General features: G+C 50.9%; 2 protein-coding genes across 4 annotated transcripts in view; one reads left to right on the top strand and one right to left on the bottom strand.

The window, feature by feature from the left end:
• The window catches only part of Ppfia4 (PTPRF interacting protein alpha 4), a 48,761-nt gene extending 31,619 nt beyond the window's left edge, over positions 1-17,142 (top strand). For 2 of the 3 annotated variants that reach the window (XR_003837408.1, XR_003837407.1), the window contains exons 19-30: positions 150-243; positions 695-776; positions 1,127-1,327; positions 1,744-1,806; positions 2,303-2,329; positions 4,085-4,260; positions 9,407-9,504; positions 10,016-10,191; positions 13,419-13,487; positions 14,482-14,659; positions 14,814-14,923; positions 15,121-17,142. Coding sequence is in view for 1 of the 3 variants with exons in the window: in XM_029480637.1 (XP_029336497.1) it covers positions 150-243; positions 695-776; positions 1,127-1,327; positions 1,744-1,806; positions 2,303-2,329; positions 4,085-4,260; positions 9,407-9,504; positions 10,016-10,191; positions 13,419-13,487; positions 14,482-14,659; positions 15,121-15,170 (1,214 nt within the window). In the remaining 2 variants the exon portion in view is untranslated. The remainder of the gene's footprint in view (positions 1-149; positions 244-694; positions 777-1,126; positions 1,328-1,743; positions 1,807-2,302; positions 2,330-4,084; positions 4,261-9,406; positions 9,505-10,015; positions 10,192-13,418; positions 13,488-14,481; positions 14,660-14,813; positions 14,924-15,120) is intronic. The other variant, XM_029480637.1, reaches the window with a different exon arrangement.
• Positions 17,143-21,392: 4,250 nt separating this feature from the next.
• The window catches only part of Myog (myogenin), a 5,054-nt gene continuing 1,357 nt past the window's right edge, over positions 21,393-25,089 (bottom strand). Inside the window, exons 3-5 of the mRNA XM_021174610.2 lie at positions 23,474-24,030; positions 22,803-22,884; positions 21,393-22,273 (exon numbers count right to left, since the gene is read on the bottom strand). Coding sequence (XP_021030269.2) covers positions 22,152-22,273; positions 22,803-22,884; positions 23,474-24,019 — 750 coding nt within the window. The 5' untranslated portion in view covers positions 24,020-24,030 and the 3' untranslated portion in view covers positions 21,393-22,151. The remainder of the gene's footprint in view (positions 22,274-22,802; positions 22,885-23,473; positions 24,031-25,089) is intronic.

Raw genomic sequence — 25,089 nt, 5'->3', positions numbered from 1 at the left:
CTCTCTCTCTCTCTCTCTCTCTCTCTCTCTCTCTGTGTGTGTGTGTGTGTGTGTGTGTAGAAGGCGCCTTCTGCTGCTGCTTCGTTTTCTAGGTCCAGGCCAAGGCAGAAGCAGAAGGGCTGCTGACATATTCATGTCTTCCTTTCCAGTTCTGCTCACAGACTCAGAGCTCAGTCTGCAGGAACCAATGGTACCTGCCAAGTTGGGGACCCAGGCAGAGAAGGACCGGCGACTGAAAAAGAAGTAAGAGCCTCGGACTAAGGTGCTACTAGGGTGGCCCGGGCCCCCAGCTGCTTTTCCTCCTCCCATTTTGAGCTCAGAGAGATAGAGTCCAGCAAGACTTGGTCCATGCGGGCACACCTGAGCAGTCCCGAGTTGAGAACGAGGCCTCAGGATGATCCCAGGGAACAGGAATCAGGAAGGCTGTGGGAGAGTAATCCGGGGCCCATGGTTCTCTTGCAGGGCACATGGAGATGCCTAAGTCACTGTGTGTGAGGTGTGAGGACACTGTGGGCATGCAGGGTGTTTCCCACTTTGAAGTTTCATATTGCTTCAGGCATAGAGCAGAAGAATTCAAGGGTGGGGATCGGGGGAAGAGTGAAACGGCAGCTCTTGGCCCAGCCTGGAGTGGTCCCCAGGACTCAGCCTGGTTGAGAGAACAAAACACTAGTGAGCCTGTTGTTCCTCCCCCAAGACACCAGCTGCTTGAAGATGCTCGCCGAAAAGGAATGCCCTTTGCCCAATGGGATGGCCCCACGGTGGTCTCCTGGCTGGAGGTGAGCCTGGGCAATGGAGATGCTCTGGGATCTGGAGGGAGGACCATGTGAGGGCGGGTTTCCCCATTCCTACCTGAGAGGACAGTCCTCTGTGAACCCAAGTCACTTGTGTCTGCTCTTGGGGTTTGCTTTGCACACAGGTTTGGTGGGATGAGGACTCCTAAGCAGCAGGTGTGATGTCTCTGTAACTTCACCAGAGTATTTCTCCCACGTGTGTGCCATACCAAGAACGAGGGAGCAAGTTACAGAGACATCAGTCTTTCACAGGCAGACTCGCTCTCCCACCAGGCTGCCCCAGGAGTAACCACCCAAATGATGCTGAGTTGTTCCCCTGTGCCCGATGTCTGTAGCTCTGGGTGGGGATGCCTGCCTGGTATGTGGCGGCCTGCCGGGCCAATGTCAAGAGTGGCGCCATCATGTCCGCCCTGTCGGACACGGAGATCCAGCGGGAGATCGGCATCAGCAATGCCCTGCACAGGCTCAAGCTCCGCCTGGCCATCCAGGAGATGGTGTCACTGACGAGCCCTTCAGCTCCACCTACCTCCAGGACTGTGAGTAGCCTCCTTCATCCTCAGGTCCACAAAGGCCCTGACATAGTATTTGCACAGTCTCCCACTGGTCTTTAGGAAGGCGGGAGCACTGAGCCCTGCTTTAACCTCCCATCTCTACCAGTCTCCCCGGTCTTCAGGGGGGTACACTGTTGATTCTGGGAGGATCCTTGGAGATCTGGTTCTCTGCCTCCCATGGGTCACCCATAGGCTCCCTTTCCCCATGCCTACCTGACAATAACTACAGATCTGGGGACAGTTTCTAGGATAGATTGTGTAGAGCTAGCCTGTGGGGAGCTATAGGCTCGGCACATGGGAGGAGTCAGGGAAGGGAAAGTTGTACTTGGGGCCTCCTCTGGGGGTCTTGAGGGGTGGGGTTGGGGCATCAGGGACTAGGATGCCTTCCTCTCTGCCTACAGTCTTCAGGGAATGTCTGGGTGACCCACGAAGAGATGGAAACTCTGGCAACATCTACCAAAACAGTGAGTCTGCCCCTTGGCCCGAGGACCAGTGACACCCATGAAGATTAAGTGGAAGGTGTGGGAAGCCAGAGGGGCTGGCAGAGATCTAGTATCCCTGATGTTGCCTGGTTCTGTTCTCAGGGTGGAGGATTGTGCGTAGCAAGATGAGATTGGGAATCATATGTTGCAGGCTCCGTTCCAGCAGTCCCTTAGTGGCATTGGGCTACAGAAAGCTCTTCCCTGTTATGGGCCTGAGTCACAAACCCCATGTTCATGGCCTGGTCTTAGGGAGCAATCAAACCCGGGAACCAGGAAACATGTTTTTGCTACATAAACATGTTTCCCTCACCACAATTATGCATGTATACACCAGCTTTCTCAATGGACCCAACTAGCTATTCTGGTCACCCACTAGCTACTGGGATGTCTCTCCTCCTCTTTTGGGGAAGCCTGGGTGGAGGCTCCAGGTTTCTTGACTTTCATGTCTCCCCTGACATGCGGCACTGGTTCCGGCTAGGACAGTGAGGAGGGCAGCTGGGCCCAGGTAAGACCCCTCCTCCCGCATCAGAACTGCTACTCTGTGAAGGTCAAGGCAGCATCCCCACACCAGCCACTAAATGACACAGCTGGCCAAGTCCAGTGTGTGCATGTCCTTGTCACACGCGGAGCCCTGAACAAAGTTCCTTCCCCTCCCTACCCCCAAACTCCCTTTTTCATTCTTTTTCTGCTTTCCTAGGATGACAGGTGAGGAGTTCTGGGGGGCTGAGCCCCCAGCATGCTGGAGCCTTCACAATTGGACTCTCTGTTCATGAGCGATGAGTCTTAGATTCAGACAGTCCTCTTCCAGTCCTTATCCTTCCAAAGGTCACTTTCGTGAGCATCTATTAGGATTGGCCGGTCTAAAGTTTCTCAATGAGTGAAGGGATGACATTAATGAGAGGTTTGATGGAATAAAAGGAAGGATGATGTTTTCAAACACAGTGACAGTGTGGGACAGTGGCTGCTGTGGTGGAGAGTGAGGCAGGGCAGTCATGCTTGCTCTCCCTGACCACGCTATCGGCCTACACAGAATTCACTCCATAGATCAGGCTGTCCTTTGAACTCAGAGATCCACCTGCCTCTTCCCATTAAGTGTTGGGATTAAAGGCATGAGCCACCACCACCAGGCTAACGCCTTCGTTCTTATAGTAGAAGGGTGGTAGACAGTTGGGTATAGCAACTGTGTGTGGGCAGGGCAGTGGGGAACAGGACGCAGGGGAAAGGGCAGAGGCTCTCCTAGTTCTGCACTTGGATGCAGACTACAGAGGATAACTTCATTTGTCTGCTTGGTAACAAACATATTCTATTCGGTGTACAATTTTACATATATTAGCACGTGCAGTTTCCCTTTAAAACAGAACAGCTCACTGTGAAAACATCTAGCAGGGTATGGGAAAGGTGTTTGAGGGTTGCTCAACTGAAAACTGAACTGTCCCTGTTTGCTCTCTGTAGAGGTAATGCCTTGTAGTGCAGGCTTCTTGAGGCAAGTGACATCATGAGTGGGAACATTAATAAAGGACCTGGAGAATTGCCCAAGTGATGACCTGGCCTTTGGGGAAGCACACTGGCTATTCAAGCACAGGCTACTCTGTGCTTCCCCCCCCTTGCCTTCAGCCAACATTCAGTCATTCTCTGGACTTCGAAGCTAGCCATTCCCCAGAGTCGGGCTGGCATCCTTGGCAGATCCACTATACCCTGGCTGCCTCTCCTCTGGCTCAGCAGGCTTGAGGTTGACATAAGTTGGCAAGTTGTCTATACATCACTACACACCGCCTTCCAGAGGTGGCAGGAAGGGCTCTGTTTTTCTTACTCCTTGGACAATTGCTCTTGTTCATTGATGTAGGCCAGAAGTTCTTGACCCGTGGGTCACAGTTGCTTTGGGGGTCAGATATCAGATGGTTACATTATGATTCATAACAATAGCAAATTACAGTTATGAAATAGCAATGAAGTTATTTTATGGTTGGGAGTCACCACAAGGTGAAGAACTGCAAACGGTCGCTGCATTAGGATGCCTGAGGACCCCTGGTGTAGACAGCTGATACCTGAGTAGACTTGGGTCATTCTGAGATCCTGAAATACTTCTGTTACCTCCGATCACTATCAGCTCCTTAGTACAAATAAACTGAAATGTTATTGAACAGCATGGGTGAAGGGGTGATTGGTATTTCTCCCTAATAGATATGCTACCTGTAACCTGCTGGCACTGCCTGCCTCCCAACCCCCACTTCCCCCATCCTCTTTCCTCTCATGTCCCCAGACCCTGGCCTATGGAGACATGAATCACGAGTGGATTGGAAATGAATGGCTGCCCAGCCTGGGGCTCCCTCAGTACCGTAGTTACTTCATGGAGTGCCTGGTGGATGCTCGCATGCTGGATCACCTCACCAAGAAGGACCTGCGTGTCCACCTCAAGATGGTGGACAGTTTCCATAGGTGAGCCAGGCTGGAGCCAGGGCCGCCTCCCTGGTGGTGTGATGTCTCCCCCAGCCCTGGGGCTCTGTCTTCAGAAATGGAGGGGGCCCCTGTCTCTTTCCGGGGCCTGTTTTGGGTGGTAATAACTTTCTCTGTTATGAAACTCCCTCATATTCTAGTATTCTACAGGTTGTGGATTTGATCCTGTCACCTTTAACCCTTAGGACACACACAGGTCGTTGTTTTCAATAGCATCATCTTTGAGCGTTTCCGCTCATTCTGAATTTCCTTGGCTGTCTCTGGGCTTGCTGAATTCTCTGTGTTAACCAAGAAGGCTCACAGTGAATCAGGCTTTGAGTTTAGGCACTGCATTTCTTCTAGGTCGTGTCATCATTGTAATAGAATACCTTGTGAAATGCAACGTAAGAAGGCAGGGCTTATTTTGGCTCACGGTTGGTTGCAGGGTACAGTCCATCATGATGGACAAGTGAAGACGGCGCAGAAGCGTGAGGCAGCTGGCCACTTTGCATTAGTAGTCAGGAAGAAGAGGGGGACAGAAGCTTGTGCTCGGCCAGCTTTCTCTTTTACATATAGTCTAGGACCCCAGCAGGGACTGGTGCTTATAGGAAGGACCTTCATACCTCAAGGCTGTAAAACTCCAGAGCCAACCCCATGGCTTACTTCACCTAATGAGGCTCTAAGAGTTCTGTTACCTTTCCAAGCAGTACTGCCGTCTGGTCACCAAGTGTTTAAACACGCGAGTGACCACCACACCATCCCAGGGGCAATGGGCCTGCTGTGCTTTGAATCCTTAGTGGGAGTTCCTCTGCTTGGGACCTCTATTCCTTTATGCAGAATGTCACCTAATCCTTTTCTTCTTTTGATGAAAAGATCTGTCCAAACATGTCATGGTAGAGGTCCCACACTGGCAGCTTGTGAGTAGGTGACCTATAGATATATTTTGTTTGACTCACATGGTTGCCAGTATTTTGCTTTTGTTCTAATTTTTATTATTTATGTGTATGGTTGTTTACCTGCATGTATGTCTGTGAACTGCACATGTGCCTTTTGCCTGTGGAGGCCAGAAGAGGACATTGGATCCTCTGGAACTGGGGTCACAGACCTGTGTGAGCTATCTTGTGTGTGCTGGAATTTGAAGCAAGGTCCTCTGGAAGAGCAGCAAGCACTCTTAACCACTGAGCCATCTCCCCAGCTTCCGTTGTCAATGTTTTAGCAGTAGTTTGTATCTGAGTAGCTGGTATTGTGGCTTCTTTTGAAAGATGGAAAGCTCTGTGGGCACAGTGCAGACTGTGCACCACAGCCTCTCCAGCCTGCTTCTCAACTAGCTCCTTAGCAACAGCCAGCATCACTGCCTGGTCCCAGCTCTCAGAGTCGACTGTTAGATGTTCTTAATCAGCTTTATAGAGCCCCACTTCCTACTTAAGCCCTCCCTTGCCTCAAGTCAATGGTAAGATGGCAGGTGGCATTGGGTGTGTGTGGCTTTTCTAGTTCCTTCAAGGCTTGGTAGTTATCTTCCAGTTGATACACCATAGTTTTGTTTTGTTTTTTAAAGTTTTTCAAGACAGGGTTTCTCTGTGTAACCTTGGCTGTCCTGAAACTCTCCCTCTGTAGATCAGGTTGGCCTTGAACTCACAGAGATCCGCCTGCCTCAGTTTTCTGAGTGCTGGGATTAAAGGCATGCACCACCACTGCCTGGCTTACACCATAGAAATTTAAATCTGGGCAGGATCTAGTTAACCCCTTCATGACCGAGGAGAAAGAGGCACGGGAAGCAGCAGCTTAGGGATGATGGCCGAGCACAGGCGGAACTAATTCTGCAGACTCAAGTTCAGTCCTGGGCCTCTAGCCTTTGTGACCCCGCAGGGACTTGTGAGGGCTGCAGGGAAGCGAAGCTATGTCTCCTCTGCCCTTCGCCCCTCACTGAGGCTAAAAGGGAGTCTTTGTCTTTGCCTGGGCAGCTGCCAGCCCCAGCTGCACCTGTCTTCTCCTGGGTGATTGACAGCTGAGAGATATGCTACTCCTCTGCCAGTCTGCCACGTGCCTGAACTGCTGGAGAATGCCCTCCCAGGCATGGTGGGAGCCCTCCTAGCCCCGAGCCTGCCATAGGGCCATAGAGCAGCTTTGCTGCTTCAGGCTTCTGAGGTATCACCACACAGCCTGCCCTTGCCAGTCACTCTGCTGCCATTCCACCTGCCATTCTAGTACCACAGTTTTTGTTTCCTGTTGTAGCCTGACGACAAGGACTCTTACTCTATAGCCCAGGCTGGCCTCAAACTCACAGCTCTCTTCCCATCTCATCCTCCAGGTACTGGCATCACAGGTGTGAGCCCTCATGCAGGACCTCAGAAGGATACCTGTGGGTCTGGAGTTTGTCCTTTCTTTTTGAAATAGGGTTTCTCTGTGTAGCCTCTGGCTATTCTGGAACTCACTCTGTAGACCAGGCCTTGAACTCAGAGACCCTCCTGCCTCTGCTTCTTAGTGCTGGGTCTAAAGCATGTGCCACCACTGGCTTAGATCCCCCCCCCCTTTGTTGGGATTTAGTGTAGGGTCTTTACACAGACATCAGGCATGCTGTCTTGGTTAGGATTTTACTGCTGTGAACAGACACCATGACCAAGGCAAGTCTTATAAAAACAACATTTAATTGGGGCTGGCTTACAGGTTCAGAGGTTCAGTCCATTATCATCAAGGTGGGAGCATGGCAGCATCCAGGCAGGCATGGCGCAGGCAGAGCTGAGAGTTCTACATCTTCATCCAAAGGCTGCTACTGGAAGACTTACTCCTAAGCAACTAGGGTGAAGATCTTAAGCCACACCCACAGTGACACACCCATTCCAACCAGGTCACACCTCCAAATGGTGCCACTCCCTGGCCCAAGAATATTCAAACCATCACAGATGCCAACACTGAGTTATAATCCCAGGTACCCCTCCCTTTTTTTTGAAACAAGGTCTCATATAGCATAGGATGGCCTTAAACTTTCTATGTAGTAACAATAACCGTAATCCTCCTGCCTCCATGCGCCTGGCCTCCCTGCCAGTTTTGTATTTTGAGACAGGGTCTCACTAAGTTGTCTGGTCTTGAACTGATTCTGTAATCATGCTTGAACTTGGGAGTCCTCTTGCATTAGCCTACGGAATAGCTTGGATTACAGGCTTGCACCAAGGCACGTTTGGAGCCGTTATTTTTATGACAAGGAAGGGGCGTTTACTAATGGAGGTAGCAAATCCAGGAGAGGTTGTTTCTGTCTGCTCACTCAGCTGGACAGCTAATCTTTTTCATCTTTTCACGTCTCACCCAGTGCTTCTTGGATCGGGATACTCCATTGAGTGGGGTTCTACTGTTATAGATCCCTGCTCCACGTCAGTCACACCCACCCTCCTAACAGTGGTCCTCCTTTTGGGTCCCTAAGACGTCCTGGGCCCTTCCATTCATTGTCAGTTTTAATCCCCAGTACAACCCTTAAGGAGAGGTGGGGCTCCATCTTACAGATGCCGGCTGCCCTCTGGTAGGCTGTGCTGGGGCTGGCTTTCAAACCCATCTTGACCTAACTTCAAGGGCTTTATAGCTTTGCTATGTTGTCCAATAGCTGTGAAAGTCATAGGAACTGTGTAAAAGATTACAGTGAGACTAATGTATGGGGCATTTCCCACCAGGGGCTGTATGTGCCTTTGACATCCAGAGCTTAAGACAGGCAGCCGAGAAACGTATCTCTGAGCTGTGAGTGTTCCAGGCAGAAGAGCTTTGTGAGTAGCCTGTATAATCTCAGAGTGGTTGGAGTTAGGAGGAGACTTCTGTTTCGTTTCTCAGTGTGAGGGACAAGTCCAGAAGGTGAAAGAGGTCCTTTCAAGGCAGGACCCTTACATTTGTCCCCCTGCCCAGCCATGGAGGGGTTACACTGTTGCTCAGCCAGCACTGTGGAATTGCTGTAGGGTGAGTCCTAGATTTGGAGAGGCTTGGACTAAGGGCCATGGGTCCCCTTCTAACCCAAGGTCCTCTGTCTGACTTACTGTACATTCTGTGCTTATCATGGCCTGCTGCTCTCTTAGTATAGTTAATACGTTAGGAGAATTGCCTCATTTTCTCATTAAGCACTTACAGACCACCTAGGACTCTCTAGAGATCTGTGACCGTGAGTCAAACAGTCCCGTCCCCAGGAAGGGTACATTCTGACTTGGTGAGACAAGACAGTTAAGGAACTAGGAAAAAATGAGACCAAGTTACTGTGGGAGTGTGGCGCGGAGGTGGTGGTGTAGTGTGAGTCTGCTGACCGAGCAAAGACTTAAAGGTGAAGAAAGAGCCAACCATTTGGAAAATTGGGGGTGGGATGTTCTGGGCAGACATAGCAACCAGTGCAAAGACCTGGGACACCCAGGTCTCAGAAGCTTTCCATGTTTGAGGGACAGCATGGTGGCAGCATGGTGGCAGCAGAGAGAACAAGTTGGGCAGGTAAGGGAACAAGTCTGTTGACAATCTGCAGGCTATAGAAAAGACTGAGGGAAACGGTAATACAGAGAGGGTCTTGGCTTTCTCTTTCCTTTGACTTGTGAGTGGCAATGATTTTTATTACTTCAGCGCCTGAGAAGAAGGGACATGTCTGTGTCATCCAAAGCCCTCCCACCAGTCAGGCCCTTTGTTAGTGTCTTCTTGCTGTAACAGAATACCTGACACAGCTTAGGAGGAAGCATTTATTTTTGCGTCTTCTTTGAGCCCTTCATTGTGAAGGGGAAAGTGGAGAGAATGTCCAGGCCCTTAGGCTGTGCCCTCCCCTTTAATTCCATCTGGTCTCTGTGGGATGGAGCCGTCCATACTCGGGATGGGTCTCGCCACCTCCCTTAACCACCCCTGGAAATGCCCTTGAAGACAATGCAGAGGTGCCTTTGACTAACCTAGGTTACCAAGGTGACTGTCAAAATTAGCCTGCACAGGCCCTTCCTGGCTGAAGTGGGAGATGCAAGCAGACCTCAGATCACGTGCAAGCCATGGCAGCAGGAGCACGGGGGAAGTGGGGGACTGGAGTATCCGCTGTGCTGCATGCAGTGGGCCTGCGTGCACTGTACCTACCATGGCTGGTACAGAATTGGGGGCCCTGTGGGCAGGAGTGCAGCCACACTGAAGCCCTGGCTCAGGTGCTGTGTGTCTGCAGAACCAGTCTTCAGTATGGCATCATGTGTCTGAAGAGGCTGAATTATGACCGGAAGGAGCTGGAGAAGAGGCGGGAAGAGAGCCAGCATGAGATCAAGGGTAAGGTTGCTTTCACCCTCAGCCTGGGGTCCAGCGAGCCTCAGGGAAGACTCACGTTAGCCTGTGTGACACAGTAGATGTATTCCATGTGTGCTCACATGTGGCTCCCCTTCCCTCAGACGGGCCACCAAGCAGACAGATGCGACCCCTCTGCTGGTGCTGTGGACTGGTGTGCTCGTAAAACTGATGATCTGGGGGAAGAGGGAGAATTGAGTGAGAAAGAGGCAGGTTTTACATAAGACTCTGAAAATTGAAAAAACAAGGCCACTTTGGCCTTGGGTTGGGGAGTGGGGGTGGGGGTGGAGGTGGGGTGGGGATGGCCCATGCGGGGACTTCTGGGAGATGCAGTGAGGTGGAGCTGGCTCGAGGAGCCCAGATGCCATGGAGGACAGAAAGATGTAGGAAGTGAGGGATGGGCTGAGGCTCTGCGTCTAGGAAACTTTATTTCTACACCTTGAAGAGCCTGGGCCAGCATGCTTCCTTTTTGTCTGTTTCTTCCTCCGTCCTCCAGATGTGCTGGTCTGGACCAATGACCAGGTGGTTCACTGGGTCCAGTCTATAGGGCTAAGGGACTATGCAGGAAACCTACACGAGAGTGGTGTGCATGGCGCCCTGCTGGCCCTGGATGAGAACTTCGACCACAACACACTGGCCTTGGTTCTGCAGATCCCCACACAGAACACCCAGGTAGCCCTTCAGTCAGTCACCACCTTCCCCACCCCTCGTGTGTGTGTGTGTGTGTGTGTGTGTGTGTGTGTGTGTGTGTGTGTGTCTCCAGGACGAGCTGTGTCCTTAGAGGTCCTTGTGAGATATTTTTCTTTACCCAGCTCTGGGTTTGCTTCAGCTCTTCCCAAGCCAGTTTCATAGCCAAAGCTTGTGACTTTCCTTTTCCTTAAATTGCTTCTCCGGCCCAACGTTCCACAGGGAAAAACCAGCCTCAGGCCTCACAGGGACCTGCGAGCCTGTATCTCTTTTGTTTGCTAGCCTGGGGATCTGCTTCTGGGCCCCTAGGCTTCAGCAGACTAAATAGTACCAGTAAGTACAGCCCAGAGACTCCGCAGCAGGCCTTTGTCTCCCTGTCAGCAGCTCAGAAGATTAGACATCTCCTTCAATTACATTTCGTAATTATTGTTGTAACTGCTACCCAAGGATAGATCTGAATTCTCTTGACCCTATTTATATTTTTGGCCCTTCTGACTTCCTGTGGGTAATGGATCCTAGCTGTACTCACAGTTGTGTTAAGTACTTCCTGATTTTAGTTGTCCTAAATATGCCTCTGGCAGGCTTCCCCTGGGGAAAGGCCCGCCTCTTCCCTACAGTTCCGGTTGATGAGGTTTTCTGTATTTGACCAGCTTCCCCTTTTGTAAGAACTGTGAATTTCATAAACTCTGATTATATTGCTCTGGGCCCAAGCCTTTGTCTCTCCAGACAGAACGGTCTTAATTCCTTTAGGCTTCCCTAGTGCAGTCTCGCTGCTGCCCCTGATCATTTTAGCTGCCCTTGTCTGAACTGTTTGCAGCTGTCAGATCGCTTTTGAAACTCAGCCACTAGCTGTGCTGGCTATTCTGGGAGCAGACACTTTTTGGCTTGAGGGAGGGCGGGGCTGTGTTGTCTCTTAGTTCTGGATGGTATGTTGGCCTTCGGGGACAGTGGCAGCCCACGGGGCCAACGTGTTTGCAGACTGTTTGCTGTGACCCCTATTGCCAGTCAGAATGCATAGCTTGGACCCTTTCTTTTCCAGTAAAAGTTTGGATTTCTTCCAAATGCAATTTCCCTACACTTGCCTACCTCTAACTCCATTTGCAGGTTTCCTGCCTGCCAGCTCCCTCAGAAGGGCTTCTGCAGTTGAGATCTAACTATTTAACCCTCACTATTCAGAAGATATTTGAAATATTTTTCTTTTAGATCATTTGTAAGACATAACATTGCCACTTCTGACAAACGCTATTCCTGTAGAACTCTGTGGTTGATATTTTCCCCCAGTGTGGACTTTCTAGAACTCTGTGGTTGATATTTTCCCCCAGTGTGGACTTTCTTTTTCGTTGCTTCCTAAATCAGAATGCATATTTCTTCTTTCTTTTCTTTCCTTCCTCGTCTCTCCTCCTCTTCCTCCTCTCTTTCTTCTTCTTTGTTTTTTGAGACAGGGTTTCTCTATGTAGCTCTGGCTGTCCTGGAACTCACTCTGTAGACCAGGTTGGCCTCAAACTCAGAGATCCACCTGCCTCTGCCTCCTGGGGTCCTGGGATTAGAGGTATGCGCCTCCATCACCCAGCTGACCCAGTATAGAAGCCTCCATGAACAACCTTGAGAATATCTGGTGACAGAAAGTTTTGAAGACCTCTATTTTTTTCTTGCTTTCTTTTTTATTTTATGTATGTGTATGTGTATGTGTGTGTATGTGTGGGTGCCTGCATGTATGTACGTAGGTGTATCATATGTATACTGGTGTTGCAGAGGCCAGAAGAAGGCTTCTGGTTCCCTGGGACTGGAGTTATAGGCCACTGTCAGCCGACTGCTTTAGGTGATAGGAACTGAACCCAGGCCCTCTGCAAGAGCAGCAAGTACCCTTAACCGCTGAGCCACCTCTACCCACTCTGGAAGTTTCCTTAATCAGTAATTTTAAGGAGTCTAGAAAAATGTGTGCATGCCTCAAAGCTCAGGGCTCCCGCTATCCTCCACTGGGCTTCTTTTAGTTCAAGTTTGTAATTGACCCACCTGACAGAGATAAGTTGGTTTCCTTCCTTCTAGGAAGGCTTGCTTCCCTGTGCTGTGCATGCTTGCCTCTCTTGCTCCTGCCCTCACCAAAGGGTAGCAAGCCATGACTTCTCCTTTAGAGACAAAATGTAGGCTTTTAAAATAATAATTTTTTTTTTTTTTGGGTTTTCGAGACAGGGTTTCTCTATATAGCCCTGGCTGTTCTGGAACTCACTTTGTAGACCAGGCTGGCCTCGAACTCAGAAATCCACCTGCCTCTGCCTCCCGAGTGCTGGGATTAAAGGCATGCGCCACCACGCCCGGCTTTAAAATAATAATTTTTATTTGCTCATATATTTGCATATATTTGTATAATTTATTTTGAACACTTTTGTCTACTTTAGCCTCTCTCCAGTTTCCACAAGTGCCTCCCTCCCACGTTCCAGTCCTATTTCTTTCTTGTTATTGATAACTCCCTGAGTCCAGTTAGTGAAAATAGTTTTTTCCCCCAATACCTAAAGCCTGTCTCTTCGTGTGCTCCATGATCCTATTTTTAAAAATATATTTCCCTCCAATTTGCCCTCTATGAAGGAATGCCAAGGTTAGCAGTTTGGCTTTTAGTAGGGCACTCTTAGTGATTTGCTGGAAGCAGGAGCCTTGGGAAGCAGATGTGTGAGGTTTCCAGTGGTTAAGTACACTAGACCCCTGCCCCGTTTCTGCCCTTAGACACTGGGAAACAGCTGAAAGATGCCATGAGGAGGATGCTGAGGTGGCTCAGTGATAAAGGTGCTTGCCACCATGAATCACAACCTGAGTTCAGTCCCCAGAATCCACATGGTAGGAGAGCACCAATTCTTTTGTGTTATTCTCAGATCACATGCATTTACTGTGGTGTACGTATCTCCCCTCACACCCCCTCCCCATGTAAAATAGAAAAGAAAAGAAAAAATGAGGCTGGTAAGCTGGCTTAACAAGTTAAAGCACTTGCCACCAAGCCTGATGACGTAAGTTTGATCCCTGGGACCTACATAAAGAGAGAAGCAACTTTTGTGATTGTTCTCCAACCTATGAAGTACATAGTTGCAGATATGCATGCAAAGACACACACACACTGAATAATGTGTGATAATATAAAAACTGAACTAATGTAAGTTTTAAAAGAGTAAGATAGCATTGTTAACTAGAGCTCCTCTCTCTCCCTCTCACCCTATGGGTTTCAGGCCCGCCAAGTGATGGAGAGAGAGTTCAATAACCTGTTGGCCTTGGGCACAGACAGGAAATTGGATGACGTGAGTACCTGGATATGAATTCAGAGCCTTGGCTGTTGTTGGCTGCTTGGATAGAGGGTCATGAGAGCTCCTGCCCCAGGGCTGAGTGGTGGCTGGCCTAAGGGAGGAGAGCCGGAAGAGACGGAGAATGGAAGCTGTGAGGAGGAGGTCTGTGGTTGGGTAGAAGTGGTCTGCTGTGGAGAAGTCTGAGGGACTGGAGATAGGAGTCATTGAGACAAGAACAGGGGTCAGTGGCTGTGTTCCTGCTCACTCTACCTGTGTCGTGGGGCCTGTGCAGTTCTGAAAACACAGGCTGGAAGACAGTGAGTTGCGGCTCTGGGGAGTGTTGGGCAGCCTGTGGGATGCAGGCTCTGGGAGCCCACTGCAGAGGAGGTGATTTTGGCATTGATGGGGAGCAGATAGTGGGGGTTGCTCTCTGTATCCTCTGGAGAAGCCTGTCTCTGGCCACCTGATTTATCATTGTCCTCGTGTTCTGGTCTTACTGGGGTAGGCAGCGTGAGAAATAAATAGGTTAGACAGATGTTGGAATTTCCACTTTGAAGATAAGAAAACTGAAGCCCTGAGCAGTCATGTTGCTAGTAATGTGGCAGAACCAAGAAGGGCATCCCAGAAGTCTTCATCCCAGGTACTGTTTTTCTAGCGACCTGGGTAGTATCTTATATCGAGGATCCAGCAGGACAGGAGAGCAGTGCTGGGGCTGACCCATGACTTTCCAGAGAGAGTCTGGAAAGAAAAACATGTTAGGAAAGCAGTGGGCTATCTGAGCTCAGTTTGGGGAGGTTGGGGTGGGTAGAGCAATGGAGTTCACTGCTGACCCAGACCTGATAGGAGAGAGGAACCTCCTGCTGGATCTTTGAGATCCCTTGAAATCATCTTCAGCCTCTGTCTAACCTACACGCAAAACCACTAAGGTCTAGAGAGGGGGAGTTCAGAAGTAGTACCCCTTAGAGCTTTAGGGACTGGGCTGGCAACTCCAATATGCCTCTTGGTGCAGGGGGAAGAAAAGGTGTTCCGCCGAGCACCGTCCTGGAGGAAACGCTTCCGGCCTCGGGATCACCATAGCGGTGGCATGTTGGGCACCTCAGCGGAGACCCTCCCTGCGGGCTTCCGTGTGTCCACGCTGGGTCCGCTGCAGCCTCCACCCGCCCCGCCTAAGAAGATCATGCCGGAAGGTGAGTGCCAGGCTGGCAATGGGTTCCTCCCCGCACCCTGGAGCCGAGCGGGCTGGAGAGGGGCGAGGCCGAGGCTGAGCTGCACTAACGCTGCGGTGGGGCGCGCACTAACCCGCGCTCTGTGTGTTCTCCCGCCGCTGCCGACTCCTGCCAGCCGGGACGGCGGGGGCGCAGAGACTGGAGCCCTCCACGGTCCGGACCTACTCCTGCTGACCCCCCCACCCTCCCGCCCCGGGTCTGACGGGGGTGCGCCCCCGGCTCGGGGTAAGTGGCCCAGGCTGTGGCTGCGCTCGCCCCGTCCTGCCACCGCTCCGGACCGCCCTGCCGCCGCCCCCTCGCTGCAGCATCGCCCGGCTTGCCCTTCCCGCTTCGCTTCGTGCTTGGCCGCATGCCGCACCTACCTGCTGCCCGCCCCGGGAACCACCTCCACTCACTGAGCCTGTCTCTCTCTTCTCTCATAGCTCACTCCCACTATCTCTACGGACACATGCTCTCCGCCTTCCGGGACTAGCCACGGCCCCCAGGGCGGGTGTCCTGGTTTCACAGGCTCAGCCGGCCCTGACCCTTCCTGCTCGTTCCCTTTCTCCCTTGGCTCCCAGTCTCTCCTCTGTGACTTTCCAGTTGCCCGGGATCTCAGAATATGCTCATCCACTCCTTCAGCATCCCACTATCCGAGTCCTACTTCGTTCCCCGTTTGTAAGTCTCTGGAGGATGTGACCAAGGTCTCCCGTGAGTGAGTGGCGGGCACCCAGGTTGTAGGTGTTTGAGATTCTGTAGGAGGGAGGGAAGGACAGCACTGAGTGTGTGGCCACCTTCCCTCTTCCGGATCTGTTTTGGTCTGGACTATGGGCTCATCAGGCCCAGGATCCCGGACCAAAGACTGAGATGACCCTTCCAATAAAAGGCCATTTCGGACTCTGTCCTGCTTGGACTAATTGGCCTTCTGGTCCCCTCCACTCTGGCCAACCCGATGGTCTGAGTGGTTTTGCCACCTCCTCTCTCAGTATCACTCCCTCCTCCCCAAACCCCAATCACCAGTGTCTGTAGCTCTTGCCTGCAAGTCTTGCTTGTGGGGTGAGGAGGGGTGTAGAATACCCCGAACCCTCTTCCAGGACAAAGCCAGGAGTGGAGCTGAGGAAGACTAAGGTAGAAACTCTGTGCCCAAGCTGACACAGAACCCCAAATGTGTGGGAGGAACGGACCCCAGAGCTTTGGGCCCAGGGTGAGGGCAAGGGGAACTCTTCAGCCCCTTGCCTAGAGAGATGGCCTGATGGCCTTTTGTGCTTCCCCCCAGAGGGCAGTGGGGATGCCTCCAGCCCTAGCCCCAGATGGTGCTGCTACTGGATCAGATTGTAAACAGTTAACCCTGCCCTGAAGCGGGGGTGCGGGAGTGGGGATGCTTCCCCTTTAGTGACTCATGTCCCAGGTCTAGGAAATCTAAAGTGGACTGAGGGAGGCTCCCTTGTGTGTCCCCATACCCTCCAGCCCTCCTTTAGGGCTCTTTTGGGGGTAAGGGGCTAACTACTCAAGAAAATCTTGATCCCCTCTCTTGTCTCCATTATTTTAATTGCTTTTCCTGGCAGCACGGTGGGGACAGGGCAGATTTATGAGGAGTATCAATTGCCCCTCTCTTCTGGACCAATTCCTTAACCTTTGGAAAGCTCAGGGCCTAGGATCAGGTGGGTGACAGAACCCAAAATGGAAGAGGACGGGAAAGTGCCTGGACAGTGCTGTCCTGGAGGTGACTGGAGTAGCTGCTTTGCCATTTCATCACTGGGATTCTGAACAGGCGCCAAGCTAACAGGTGGAGAAATGAGCCAGAACTCCCTATCTGAAAAGGATGCCGAGCCTTGTGCTCAGCAGAGGGAAGTTTGGCTAATGGGCTGATCGAATGAGCTAACGTGGGCTGGGGCAGGCAACTACCCGTCCTCAACCCCGCTGTTTCTGTCTCCCTACCAGACAGGCCTCTGGGAATGGAGAGAGAAGCAGCTGAGTAGAACATGAACTAGTTAGAGCGAGAGAACGCTTGGTCCTGAATAGTGGAGTTATAGAGAAGGGCCAGTCCTAAGATGGAAGGAGCCCTACAACCTGACTCCTTCTAGGGACTCTGGGGCTAGCTTTGTGGGAGAGTCAGCCCTGCCCCTCCTCTCCCATGTGACCCTGTCATAGTTTGCAGTGTCCTAGGTAGCACTTGGGGAGCCAGGTGCATTCAGGGTCAGTAGGGAGGACAAAATAGGGGGCTCTACGTGCAGTGAGGAAAGGCTGCTGTCATGGTGTGGCCCTGCCTCACTGTCAATATCTGTTTTCTCTGGAGAGTCACCAGTGACCCAAGCTCTCCCTGCCAGTCTCCTGTGTCAAACCAGGTCCCTTCTCAGTACTGTATTGGCTCAGTGCTTTCAGGAGTGAGTGTGTGAGTGTGTGTGTGAGTGTGTGTGGGGGCGTGAGCAGGTGTGTACGTACCAATAAACATCCTGGTTTTAAGACAATGTACAAATGGTGTCAGTTTCTTCCTTCCTTCCTTCCTTCCTTCCTTCCTTCCTTCCTTCCTTCCTTCCTTCCTTCCATCCTTTTTAAATTTTCTTTAAAGATTTCATTTATTTTAGGTATGTTATTAGTACACTGTCATTGTCTTCAGACACTCCAGAAGACGGCATCTGATCTCATTACAGATGGTTGTGAGCCACCATGTGGTTGCTGGGGTTTGAACTCAGGACCTCTGGAAGAGCAGTCAGTGTTCTTAATTGCTCAGCCCCCAATCCACTTTCTTTCTTTCTTTCTTTCTTTCTTTCTTTCTTTCTTTCTTTCTTTCTTTCTTTCTTTCTTTCTTTCTTTCTCTCTCTCTCTCTCTCTCTCTCTCTCTCTCTCTCTCTCTCTCTCTTTCTTTTTCTTTTTCTTTTGAACACTAAGTTCATTTGCTGTGTCCAGCTTTACTTCATGACCCTTGGCACTGCTATGTTCTGAGAAGGAAGTATTGGGTTTGAAACATGTAGCAATACCCTTCTGTTTATTACACACTCACAGGCGTGATGGGAAAGTTAGTGTTTGGGTGGCTTGTGCTAAGGGCTTATAGTCTGGGGTGAGGGTGTGAGAAAGCTGCTGTTAGGCTTGGTTGGTTTTCTTTCTCATCTGTCCAGGCTTACTCTACTTGGACCCTTTCACGCTGAGCCTGCTGCCGCTGCCGCCCAGCTTCCTCTGTATATCTCAGCATTTCAGTAGCTGTCCAAGGCGACTTATTTAAAAAAATCATTTACTTGAGTACTTGCTTACAGTTTCAGAGGGTTAAAGTCCATGACCGTTATGGTGGGGAGCAGGGCAGGCAGGCAGGCAAGATGGCAGGAGAACTAGCTGAAAGTTACTTACTTGTTGAGACAACAACCAAGAGGCAGCGAGAGCTAACTAGGATGGCGAGAGCTAACTAGGATGGCGTGAGCTTTTGAAACCTGAAAGCCCAACCACTGACACTTCCCCCAACAAGATCACACCTCCTAATCCTCCCCAAACAGTTCTACCCACCAGAGAACAAGTGTACTGACTGATTTTATGTTTCAACTTGACACAGGCTGGGGTTATCACAGAGAAAGGAACTTAGTTGGGGGAGATGCCTCCATGAGATCCAGCTGTGGGGCATTTTCTCAATTAGTGATCAAGGAGGAAAGGCCCCTTGTGGGTGGGACCATTCCTGGGCTGGTAGTCTTGGGTTCTATAAGAGAGCAAGCTAAGCAAGCTAGGGGAAGTAAGCCAGTAAGTAACATCCCTCCATGGCCTCTGCATCAGCTCATGCTTCCTGACCTGCTTGAGTTCCAATCCTGACTTCCTTTGGTGATGAACAGCAATGTGGAAGTGTAAGCTGAATAAACCCTTTCCTCCCCAACTTGCTTCTTGGTAATAATGTTTGTGCAGGAATAGAAACCCTAAGACACCAAGCATTCAGATATGTGAGCTACTGGGAGCCATTCTTATTTAAACCACCACCATAGGTCTCCATTACTTTAGTTCAGGGTCCAGCCCCTCCCCTGGGCAGTTTTACGAAGCTATTCATGCTCCCACAGACTTGAAGTACCGTGGTTAGGGGGATACACAGGGGAGCTTGGAGGGGGGAGGGGAGGGGAGGTGGGTAAAGTGTTGTGGGAGGGGGTTACTGGGAGGCAGCGGGATGTAAAGTAAATAATAATAAAATAAACACACACTAATTAATTAAAAAATTATTCATAGCTTGGATCCCAGGTCCCCTCTTGCCACCAGTTTACATAGCTCAGAAATGTTATGTTCACCAATGTCCCTTGTAGAAGGCCACTCAATGACTCTTTTCCTTGCCTCTGTGGCTTTGACCCTTCCAAGTCTTTCCAAGTCTTTCCTGGGAGGCAGTAGGGAGATGGTAGCTGGTGCTGCAGTAGAATTAGGTAGCCAACATGCTTCAGCTCCCTGAACATTCTAAGCATGTTGCACACGTGCTGTCTCCTTGACTGTCTGTCTACTGCGCTGGGCTGTGACATCACCTCGGATTGACTGATCTCATCCTGGAGAATTGTTGATGAATATTAATAAAAGCAGATACTTGTGTCTGGTTAGGTTTGTACTGCTGTGAGCGGACACAGTGTCCTTTTATAAGGACAACATTTAATTGGGATTGACTTACAGGTTCAGAGGTTCAGTTCATTATCATCAAGGTGGGAGCATGGCAGCATCCAGGCAGGCATGGGACTGGAGGAACTGAGAGTTCTACATCTTCATCTGAAGGCTGCTAGGAAAACACTGGCATCTTCAGGCAGCTGGGAGGAAGCTCTCAAAGTCTACCCCCACAGTGACACACTTACCACAAGTGGACAAGACCACAGCTACTCCAACAAGGCCACACCTCCAAACACTGACACTCCCTGGACCAAACATTTAAACCACCACAACTTTCCCATTGCTGCTGCTATTGCAAAATAGCCTAGTTTGATTTATTGTAGTTACTTCCACAGATGACATAATTTAAGTTAATTTCCCTAAAGAACTCCATCTCGTTATTCATTAACCTGACTGTTACCTGTAATTCAATTGTGAAGGCTGAGAGTTTGTTAATTTAAGGAAACCTTTATGCTTAATAACATTTATTTTATGAAAATATTCTGGACTCCTGGAAAGCAGGGTTATCATCCACATCTGAGCTGTGCGGGCATATTATAGCGTGAGGACTTTCAAGCTGTGGCTACACAAGGGTCAACTGACTCCAGTGACCTTTGTTCTCTTTTTCAAGTGTGAAAAGAATGGGCTTTAACACAATTTTCCAGCAACTGGAGCCCATAAGCTGCAGGGTATTCACAGAGGACCCTTGCTCTTGGCTAGCACTAGAGCCTTGGAGGGACCTAGGAGGACAAGGGACAGACATGTCACAACTGAAGGTAGTCAGGGACAATCCACTCAAGAACACTGGGAGGCACTGGGGCAGAGGGCACAAATCTGAGAAGAGCTCTATTTGGTTGCACAGGTGGGTATTTTGGTGGACCTAAGGGAGCACACTAGACCAGAGGTAGGAATTGGTAATGCAGGCACTTACTTTGCCCCACGGTCAGAAGCTCAATGCTAGACTTAAATATTCCCCTTCAGGCTATCTGAAAGACTGTAAATCCAATGACACAAACTCAAAAGGTAGGAAAATCCCACAAACCAGGATGCATGATTGTTTTTTCACGATAATCAGACCTTGATGAGACCCACCCTCTGTAGCTTCTTACCCCCTCAAGTTCCCGAGGCTCCGCCAAGCCTTTCTCATACTATCTTCTTTAGGGAGGGCAGTTGTGGGGAGGGGCCCAGCTGAGCTTGAGCAAGCACAGAATGGCCATCAATGCCTGCTCTCTTAAACTGGCTCAGGTCGGTTGACAAAGGGCCTGAGAGGACTGAAGGGGACCGAGGATGCACCATATACTGAATCCCTGTCTGCAATGGTTTGAAAATAATCTCCAGGAAACAGACAAACAGTACGACCCAACAGCAAATTTGAAGTTGGTGGTTTTGGCCTGTTCCCGATTATAGTTCTTTTAGACCCCATGTTAATCCTTACACAATCTCTACCCGTGCACTTTGCTTTCAGTTTCCCACCCACCTTCTCCCCTTAGGAAGCCAGTCTGAAAAAAAAAAATCTCAAATGAGGAGAACTCTGGCTTCTCCTCTGATTATTCTTTGTCTCTGGCTCCCTTAGCAGAATCTCCTCATTTCTGAGCTGTAGTTGGGGACAGGAATATCCCTGTGCCTGCAGGGAAGGGCAGAAGGTGGTCAGGGGACATGCTGTTTGTCCTTTGAAGAAATGACAGCGTCTGACCCCATTTGTTCTGTATAGTCACTTCCTACTTCTCCGTGGAGCTTAAGGTGACCAATGGATCCAGGGGAGAGATGGAGCTGAAGAAGAAACGCCCTGAAAACCCAGCTCTTTACCCCTAGCCCTAGGTGTGGGCTGGGCACAAGGCACGTGAGCATGCGCAGTGGCCTATTGGGCTGTGAATTGGAACTGTGAATGACGTCTGACTGAATTAAAGTACAACAGAGTATTTTACAGGCCTGCCTCTGTGGGCCCAGGGTTTCTAAGGAATCCGGTCTTTCCCCAAGCTGTGCGCCACTTGGTTCCTGCATCTAACAACCAGCTCAGGACTCCAGCTCCATTCACATGATCCACCCCCACCCCCAATTCGGACCTCCAAGGGAAAGGTGCAGAGTTTTGGTGGCTCCCCTCTTGAGAATATCATTGCAGATGCTCTGATAGCAACCAGTCTTTATTCATTTTTTAAAAAAGGAAATCCAAATAAGTTAGCAAAAGAATTACAAAAGAAAAAAAATGGCAAAACCACACAATGCTTAGTTAACAAAAGAAGTCACCCCAAGAGCCCCACCCTCTTCCCTGCCTGTCCCCGGTATCATCAGCACAGGAGACCTTGGTCAGATGGCAGCTTTACAAACAACACACAAAACAATAAACAATACACAAAGCACTGGAAGGTTCCCAATATCCACTGCAAATGCTTGGCCCCCCCAGAGGCTTTGGAACCGGATAGCTCCTCCCCCTTCTCTCTCAACTCAGGGCAGGCCCAGCCCAGCCACTGGCTTCAGGAAGAGACTAGAACAAATGTGCACACTTGTCCCGGTCAGGGCACTCATGTCTCTCAAACGGTCTCATTTGTGGGGGGTGGGGGAGGGGGGTGGAATTCAAGGCATATTATGATAAACAAAAAAGAAGCTCCTGAGTTTGTCCCACTGAGGGACATGAACAAGGGGGCTCTCTGGACTCCATCTTTCTCTCCTCAGAAGAGGATGCTCTCTGCTTTAAGGAGTCAGCTAATTTCCCTCGCTGGGCTGGGTGTTAGCCTTATGTGAATGGGGACTGGGGAGTCTGGCTTGTGGCAGCCCAGGGCTGTTTTGGACATCAGGACAGCCCCACTTAAAAGTCCCCTGCTACAGAAGTGATAGCGTTTGGCCCCAACTTGGGGGCTCACATGCACACCCAGCCTGGCAGACAATCTCAGTTGGGCATGGTTTCGTCTGGGAAGGCAACAGACATATCCTCCACTGTGATGCTGTCCACGATGGATGTAAGGGAGTGCAGATTGTGGGCATCTGTAGGGTCAGCTGCGAGCAAATGATCTGTAAGAAAAGGTGGGAGAATGTTTCCTGGGCAATGGGTATGGGACCCTTGACACAGGTTTTCCAGGAAAAAATGGGTAAGGAAGACTCAGGAGTGCCCCCCCCCCACCCCGGGACACTAGCACTCCCCATGCTGTGCGTGTGCTTGTGGGCTGCTTCTGAAATCCCCTAACACAGTTAGGTTTTGGAAGTGGCTATCCCTAGGTGAAGCCAGGATATCCTGGGGCACAGGGCACAGTTTTACAACACTGACTCAGCGATCCCCAGGGACCCCTAGGGCAGGAGCAGGCTCTTCTCTCTGAGGTCAGAGACCAGCAGGGAAGTTGCTGGAGGCTCTGACTACTCTAGCTGGTCAAGGCTACCGGGAGGCACAGGGTCTCCAGCCCACCATTTGGGGCCCTCAGGGCAGCAAGTTCCTAGAAAAGCTGCTGAAGGGTGATTGGGACAGGGCTTATGATAAGGGTACAAGCCCAGCCTAGTTAGGGACTAAGGGATTTGAGCCATGTTACCAGGGTCAGGATTCACTTACCTCCTGGGTTGGGACCGAACTCCAGTGCATTGCCCCACTCCGGACTGCAGGAGGCGCTGTGGGAGTTGCATTCGCTGGGCACCTGCATGCAAGACAAGGCCAAGGTCCAAGGTCAAGTCTACTGCCAGTCTCAGGTATTTCTCTCTGCCTGGGTTACAGGGTCAGTTACCTACCCTAGAATGTTATCATAGACATCCTACTTCTAGGTCTTTCCTAGCTTCTAGGATGAGAATTTCGCCTTCATTTGGGCGGTAAGGGTGGTAAACCAGAGTATTTTGTTACGGTGGCTCCTGAGCAGGCCTGTGGGCATTCTAATGTGTTTTGTCAGGTCAAAAATGAAGGCTGTGGACTTGGGACAAAGCAAGTTTCTTTGGCCACTTTCCCCTCATTTTTGCCTAGGCTCACCAAAGCCCTTACAGCAGGCTTGTTTCCGGGCCCCTTCTGTTCTCCTGTGCCAGTCCATCCCACCCCATCTGTATTTATACCCACTACCTTTGTCTGGTCTGGAAACAGTATGAGCCCAGAAGGCCACTGGACAGTTTAGCCGACAAGGAAAGGGGTCCAGGGATCCCAAGGGCCCTGCTTTGCACCTGTTCTAGCTCTGGTGGCCCGAGGCTGACCAGGCACCTCCCTCTGGCCCTATCCCTGGATCTGGTGTACTAGCCACTTACCATGGGCTGGGGCCCGCCCCCTCCTCGGTAGCGGAGATCACGCTCCTCCTGGTTGAGGGAGCTGAGCAAGGCCTGTAGGCGCTCAATGTACTGGATGGCGCTGCGCAGGATCTCCACTTTAGGCAGCCGCTGGTTGGGGTTGAGCAGGGTGCTCCTCTTCAGGGCCTCGAAGGCCTCATTCACTTTCTTGAGCCTGCGCTTCTCCCTCAGTGTGGCTGCCCTCCTCCGGTCCACCGACACAGACTTCCTCTTACACACCTTACATGCCCACGGCAGGCACTGGCCTGGACAATGCTCAGGGGTCCCCAGTCCCTTTTCTTCCAGGGGTCCTCGGGCTTCCGGGCTTAAGCTGAGCTCAGTCCGCTCATAGCCCGGGGGCTCGAAGCCCTGAAGGTGGACAGGAAGGTAGTTTTCCCCATCATAGAAGTGGGGCTCCTGGTAGAAATAGGGGGATGTCTCATACAGCTCCATCAGGTCGGAAAAGGCTTGTTCCTGCCACTGGCCCCCAAGCTCCCGCAGCCCCTCACGCCAACTGCTGGGTGCCATTTAAACCCTCCCTGCTGGCATGAACCCAGAGATAAATATAGCCAACGCCACAGAAACCTGAGCCCCCCTCTAAGCTGTTGCTGCACATCAAGACGTTTCCAGTGGATTACATGTGATTCCCCTTCCCTCTCCTTTTGCCCCCACCCCACCCTGCAGGCCTGCCCCTGGCCCAGGCGGCTCCTGTGCACGGGTCGGGAGGCCGTCGGCTGTAATTTGATTAGTTTTCATTTCTCCACAGCCCCTGTGGGGCAGGGAAGGTGGGGGTGGGTGCATTCCCCCATCTCATCTGCTCCTTTCAATTACTCCTACCCGGGCCTCCTGCCTGCTCTCCTCCATGGTCCAAGGCAGCTGGTGGACAGGGCAGGAAGGGAACAAGAAAGGGGTTGTCTTGGACGGACGGGAAGGGGTCTTGAGAATCCACTTAGCCTTCTCTTTCCTGCTCAGCAGCACCTTAAACCGTACTATGTCAGTCCCATGAGACCCCTAAAGACCTACCACTACCACATCAGGACCACTCCACATTTGGGGCGTGTGCGTGTGTGTGTGTGTGTGTGTGTGTGTGTGTGTGTATCCCTAGCGTCCATGGAGGCAAAGACAGAAACCCAGAAGGGCAAATGGATTCACCTTTTGGGTTTCTACAGCTTCTTTGACCAGGTCTCATGATGTTGGGGGTAGATTGAAGTAAGAGAATACAGGGACTTCTTAAGTAAGGGGGGGCCTTAAGTAGTAGGGCTCAGGTGAAGTCAGTATTTAGCAAGGATTAGAACTCACAGACTACTCTACACTGCCTTCTTCTCCCCTAGTCAAGAGCTGTTCAGTCCCCTGTCTGACGCTCTTTTTTTATTTTATTTTTTATTAGATATATTCTTTATTTACATTTCAAATACTATCCCGAAAGTTCCCTATACCCTCCCGCGCCCTGCTCCCCTTATTCACTCCCACTTCTTGGCCCTGGCGTTCCCCTGTACTGGGGCATATAAGTTTGCAAGACCAAGGGGCCACTCTTCCCAATGATGGCCGACTAGGCCATCTTCTGCTACATATGCAGCTAGAGACACGAGCTCTGGGGG

This window comes from Mus caroli, chromosome 1 (genome assembly GCF_900094665.2).
Source record: "Mus caroli chromosome 1, CAROLI_EIJ_v1.1, whole genome shotgun sequence".
In the NCBI taxonomy this organism is placed as follows: Eukaryota; Metazoa; Chordata; class Mammalia; order Rodentia; family Muridae; genus Mus; species Mus caroli.
Note: the sequence above shows the minus strand (reverse complement) of the source record. Positions and strands in the feature narration are given on the sequence as shown.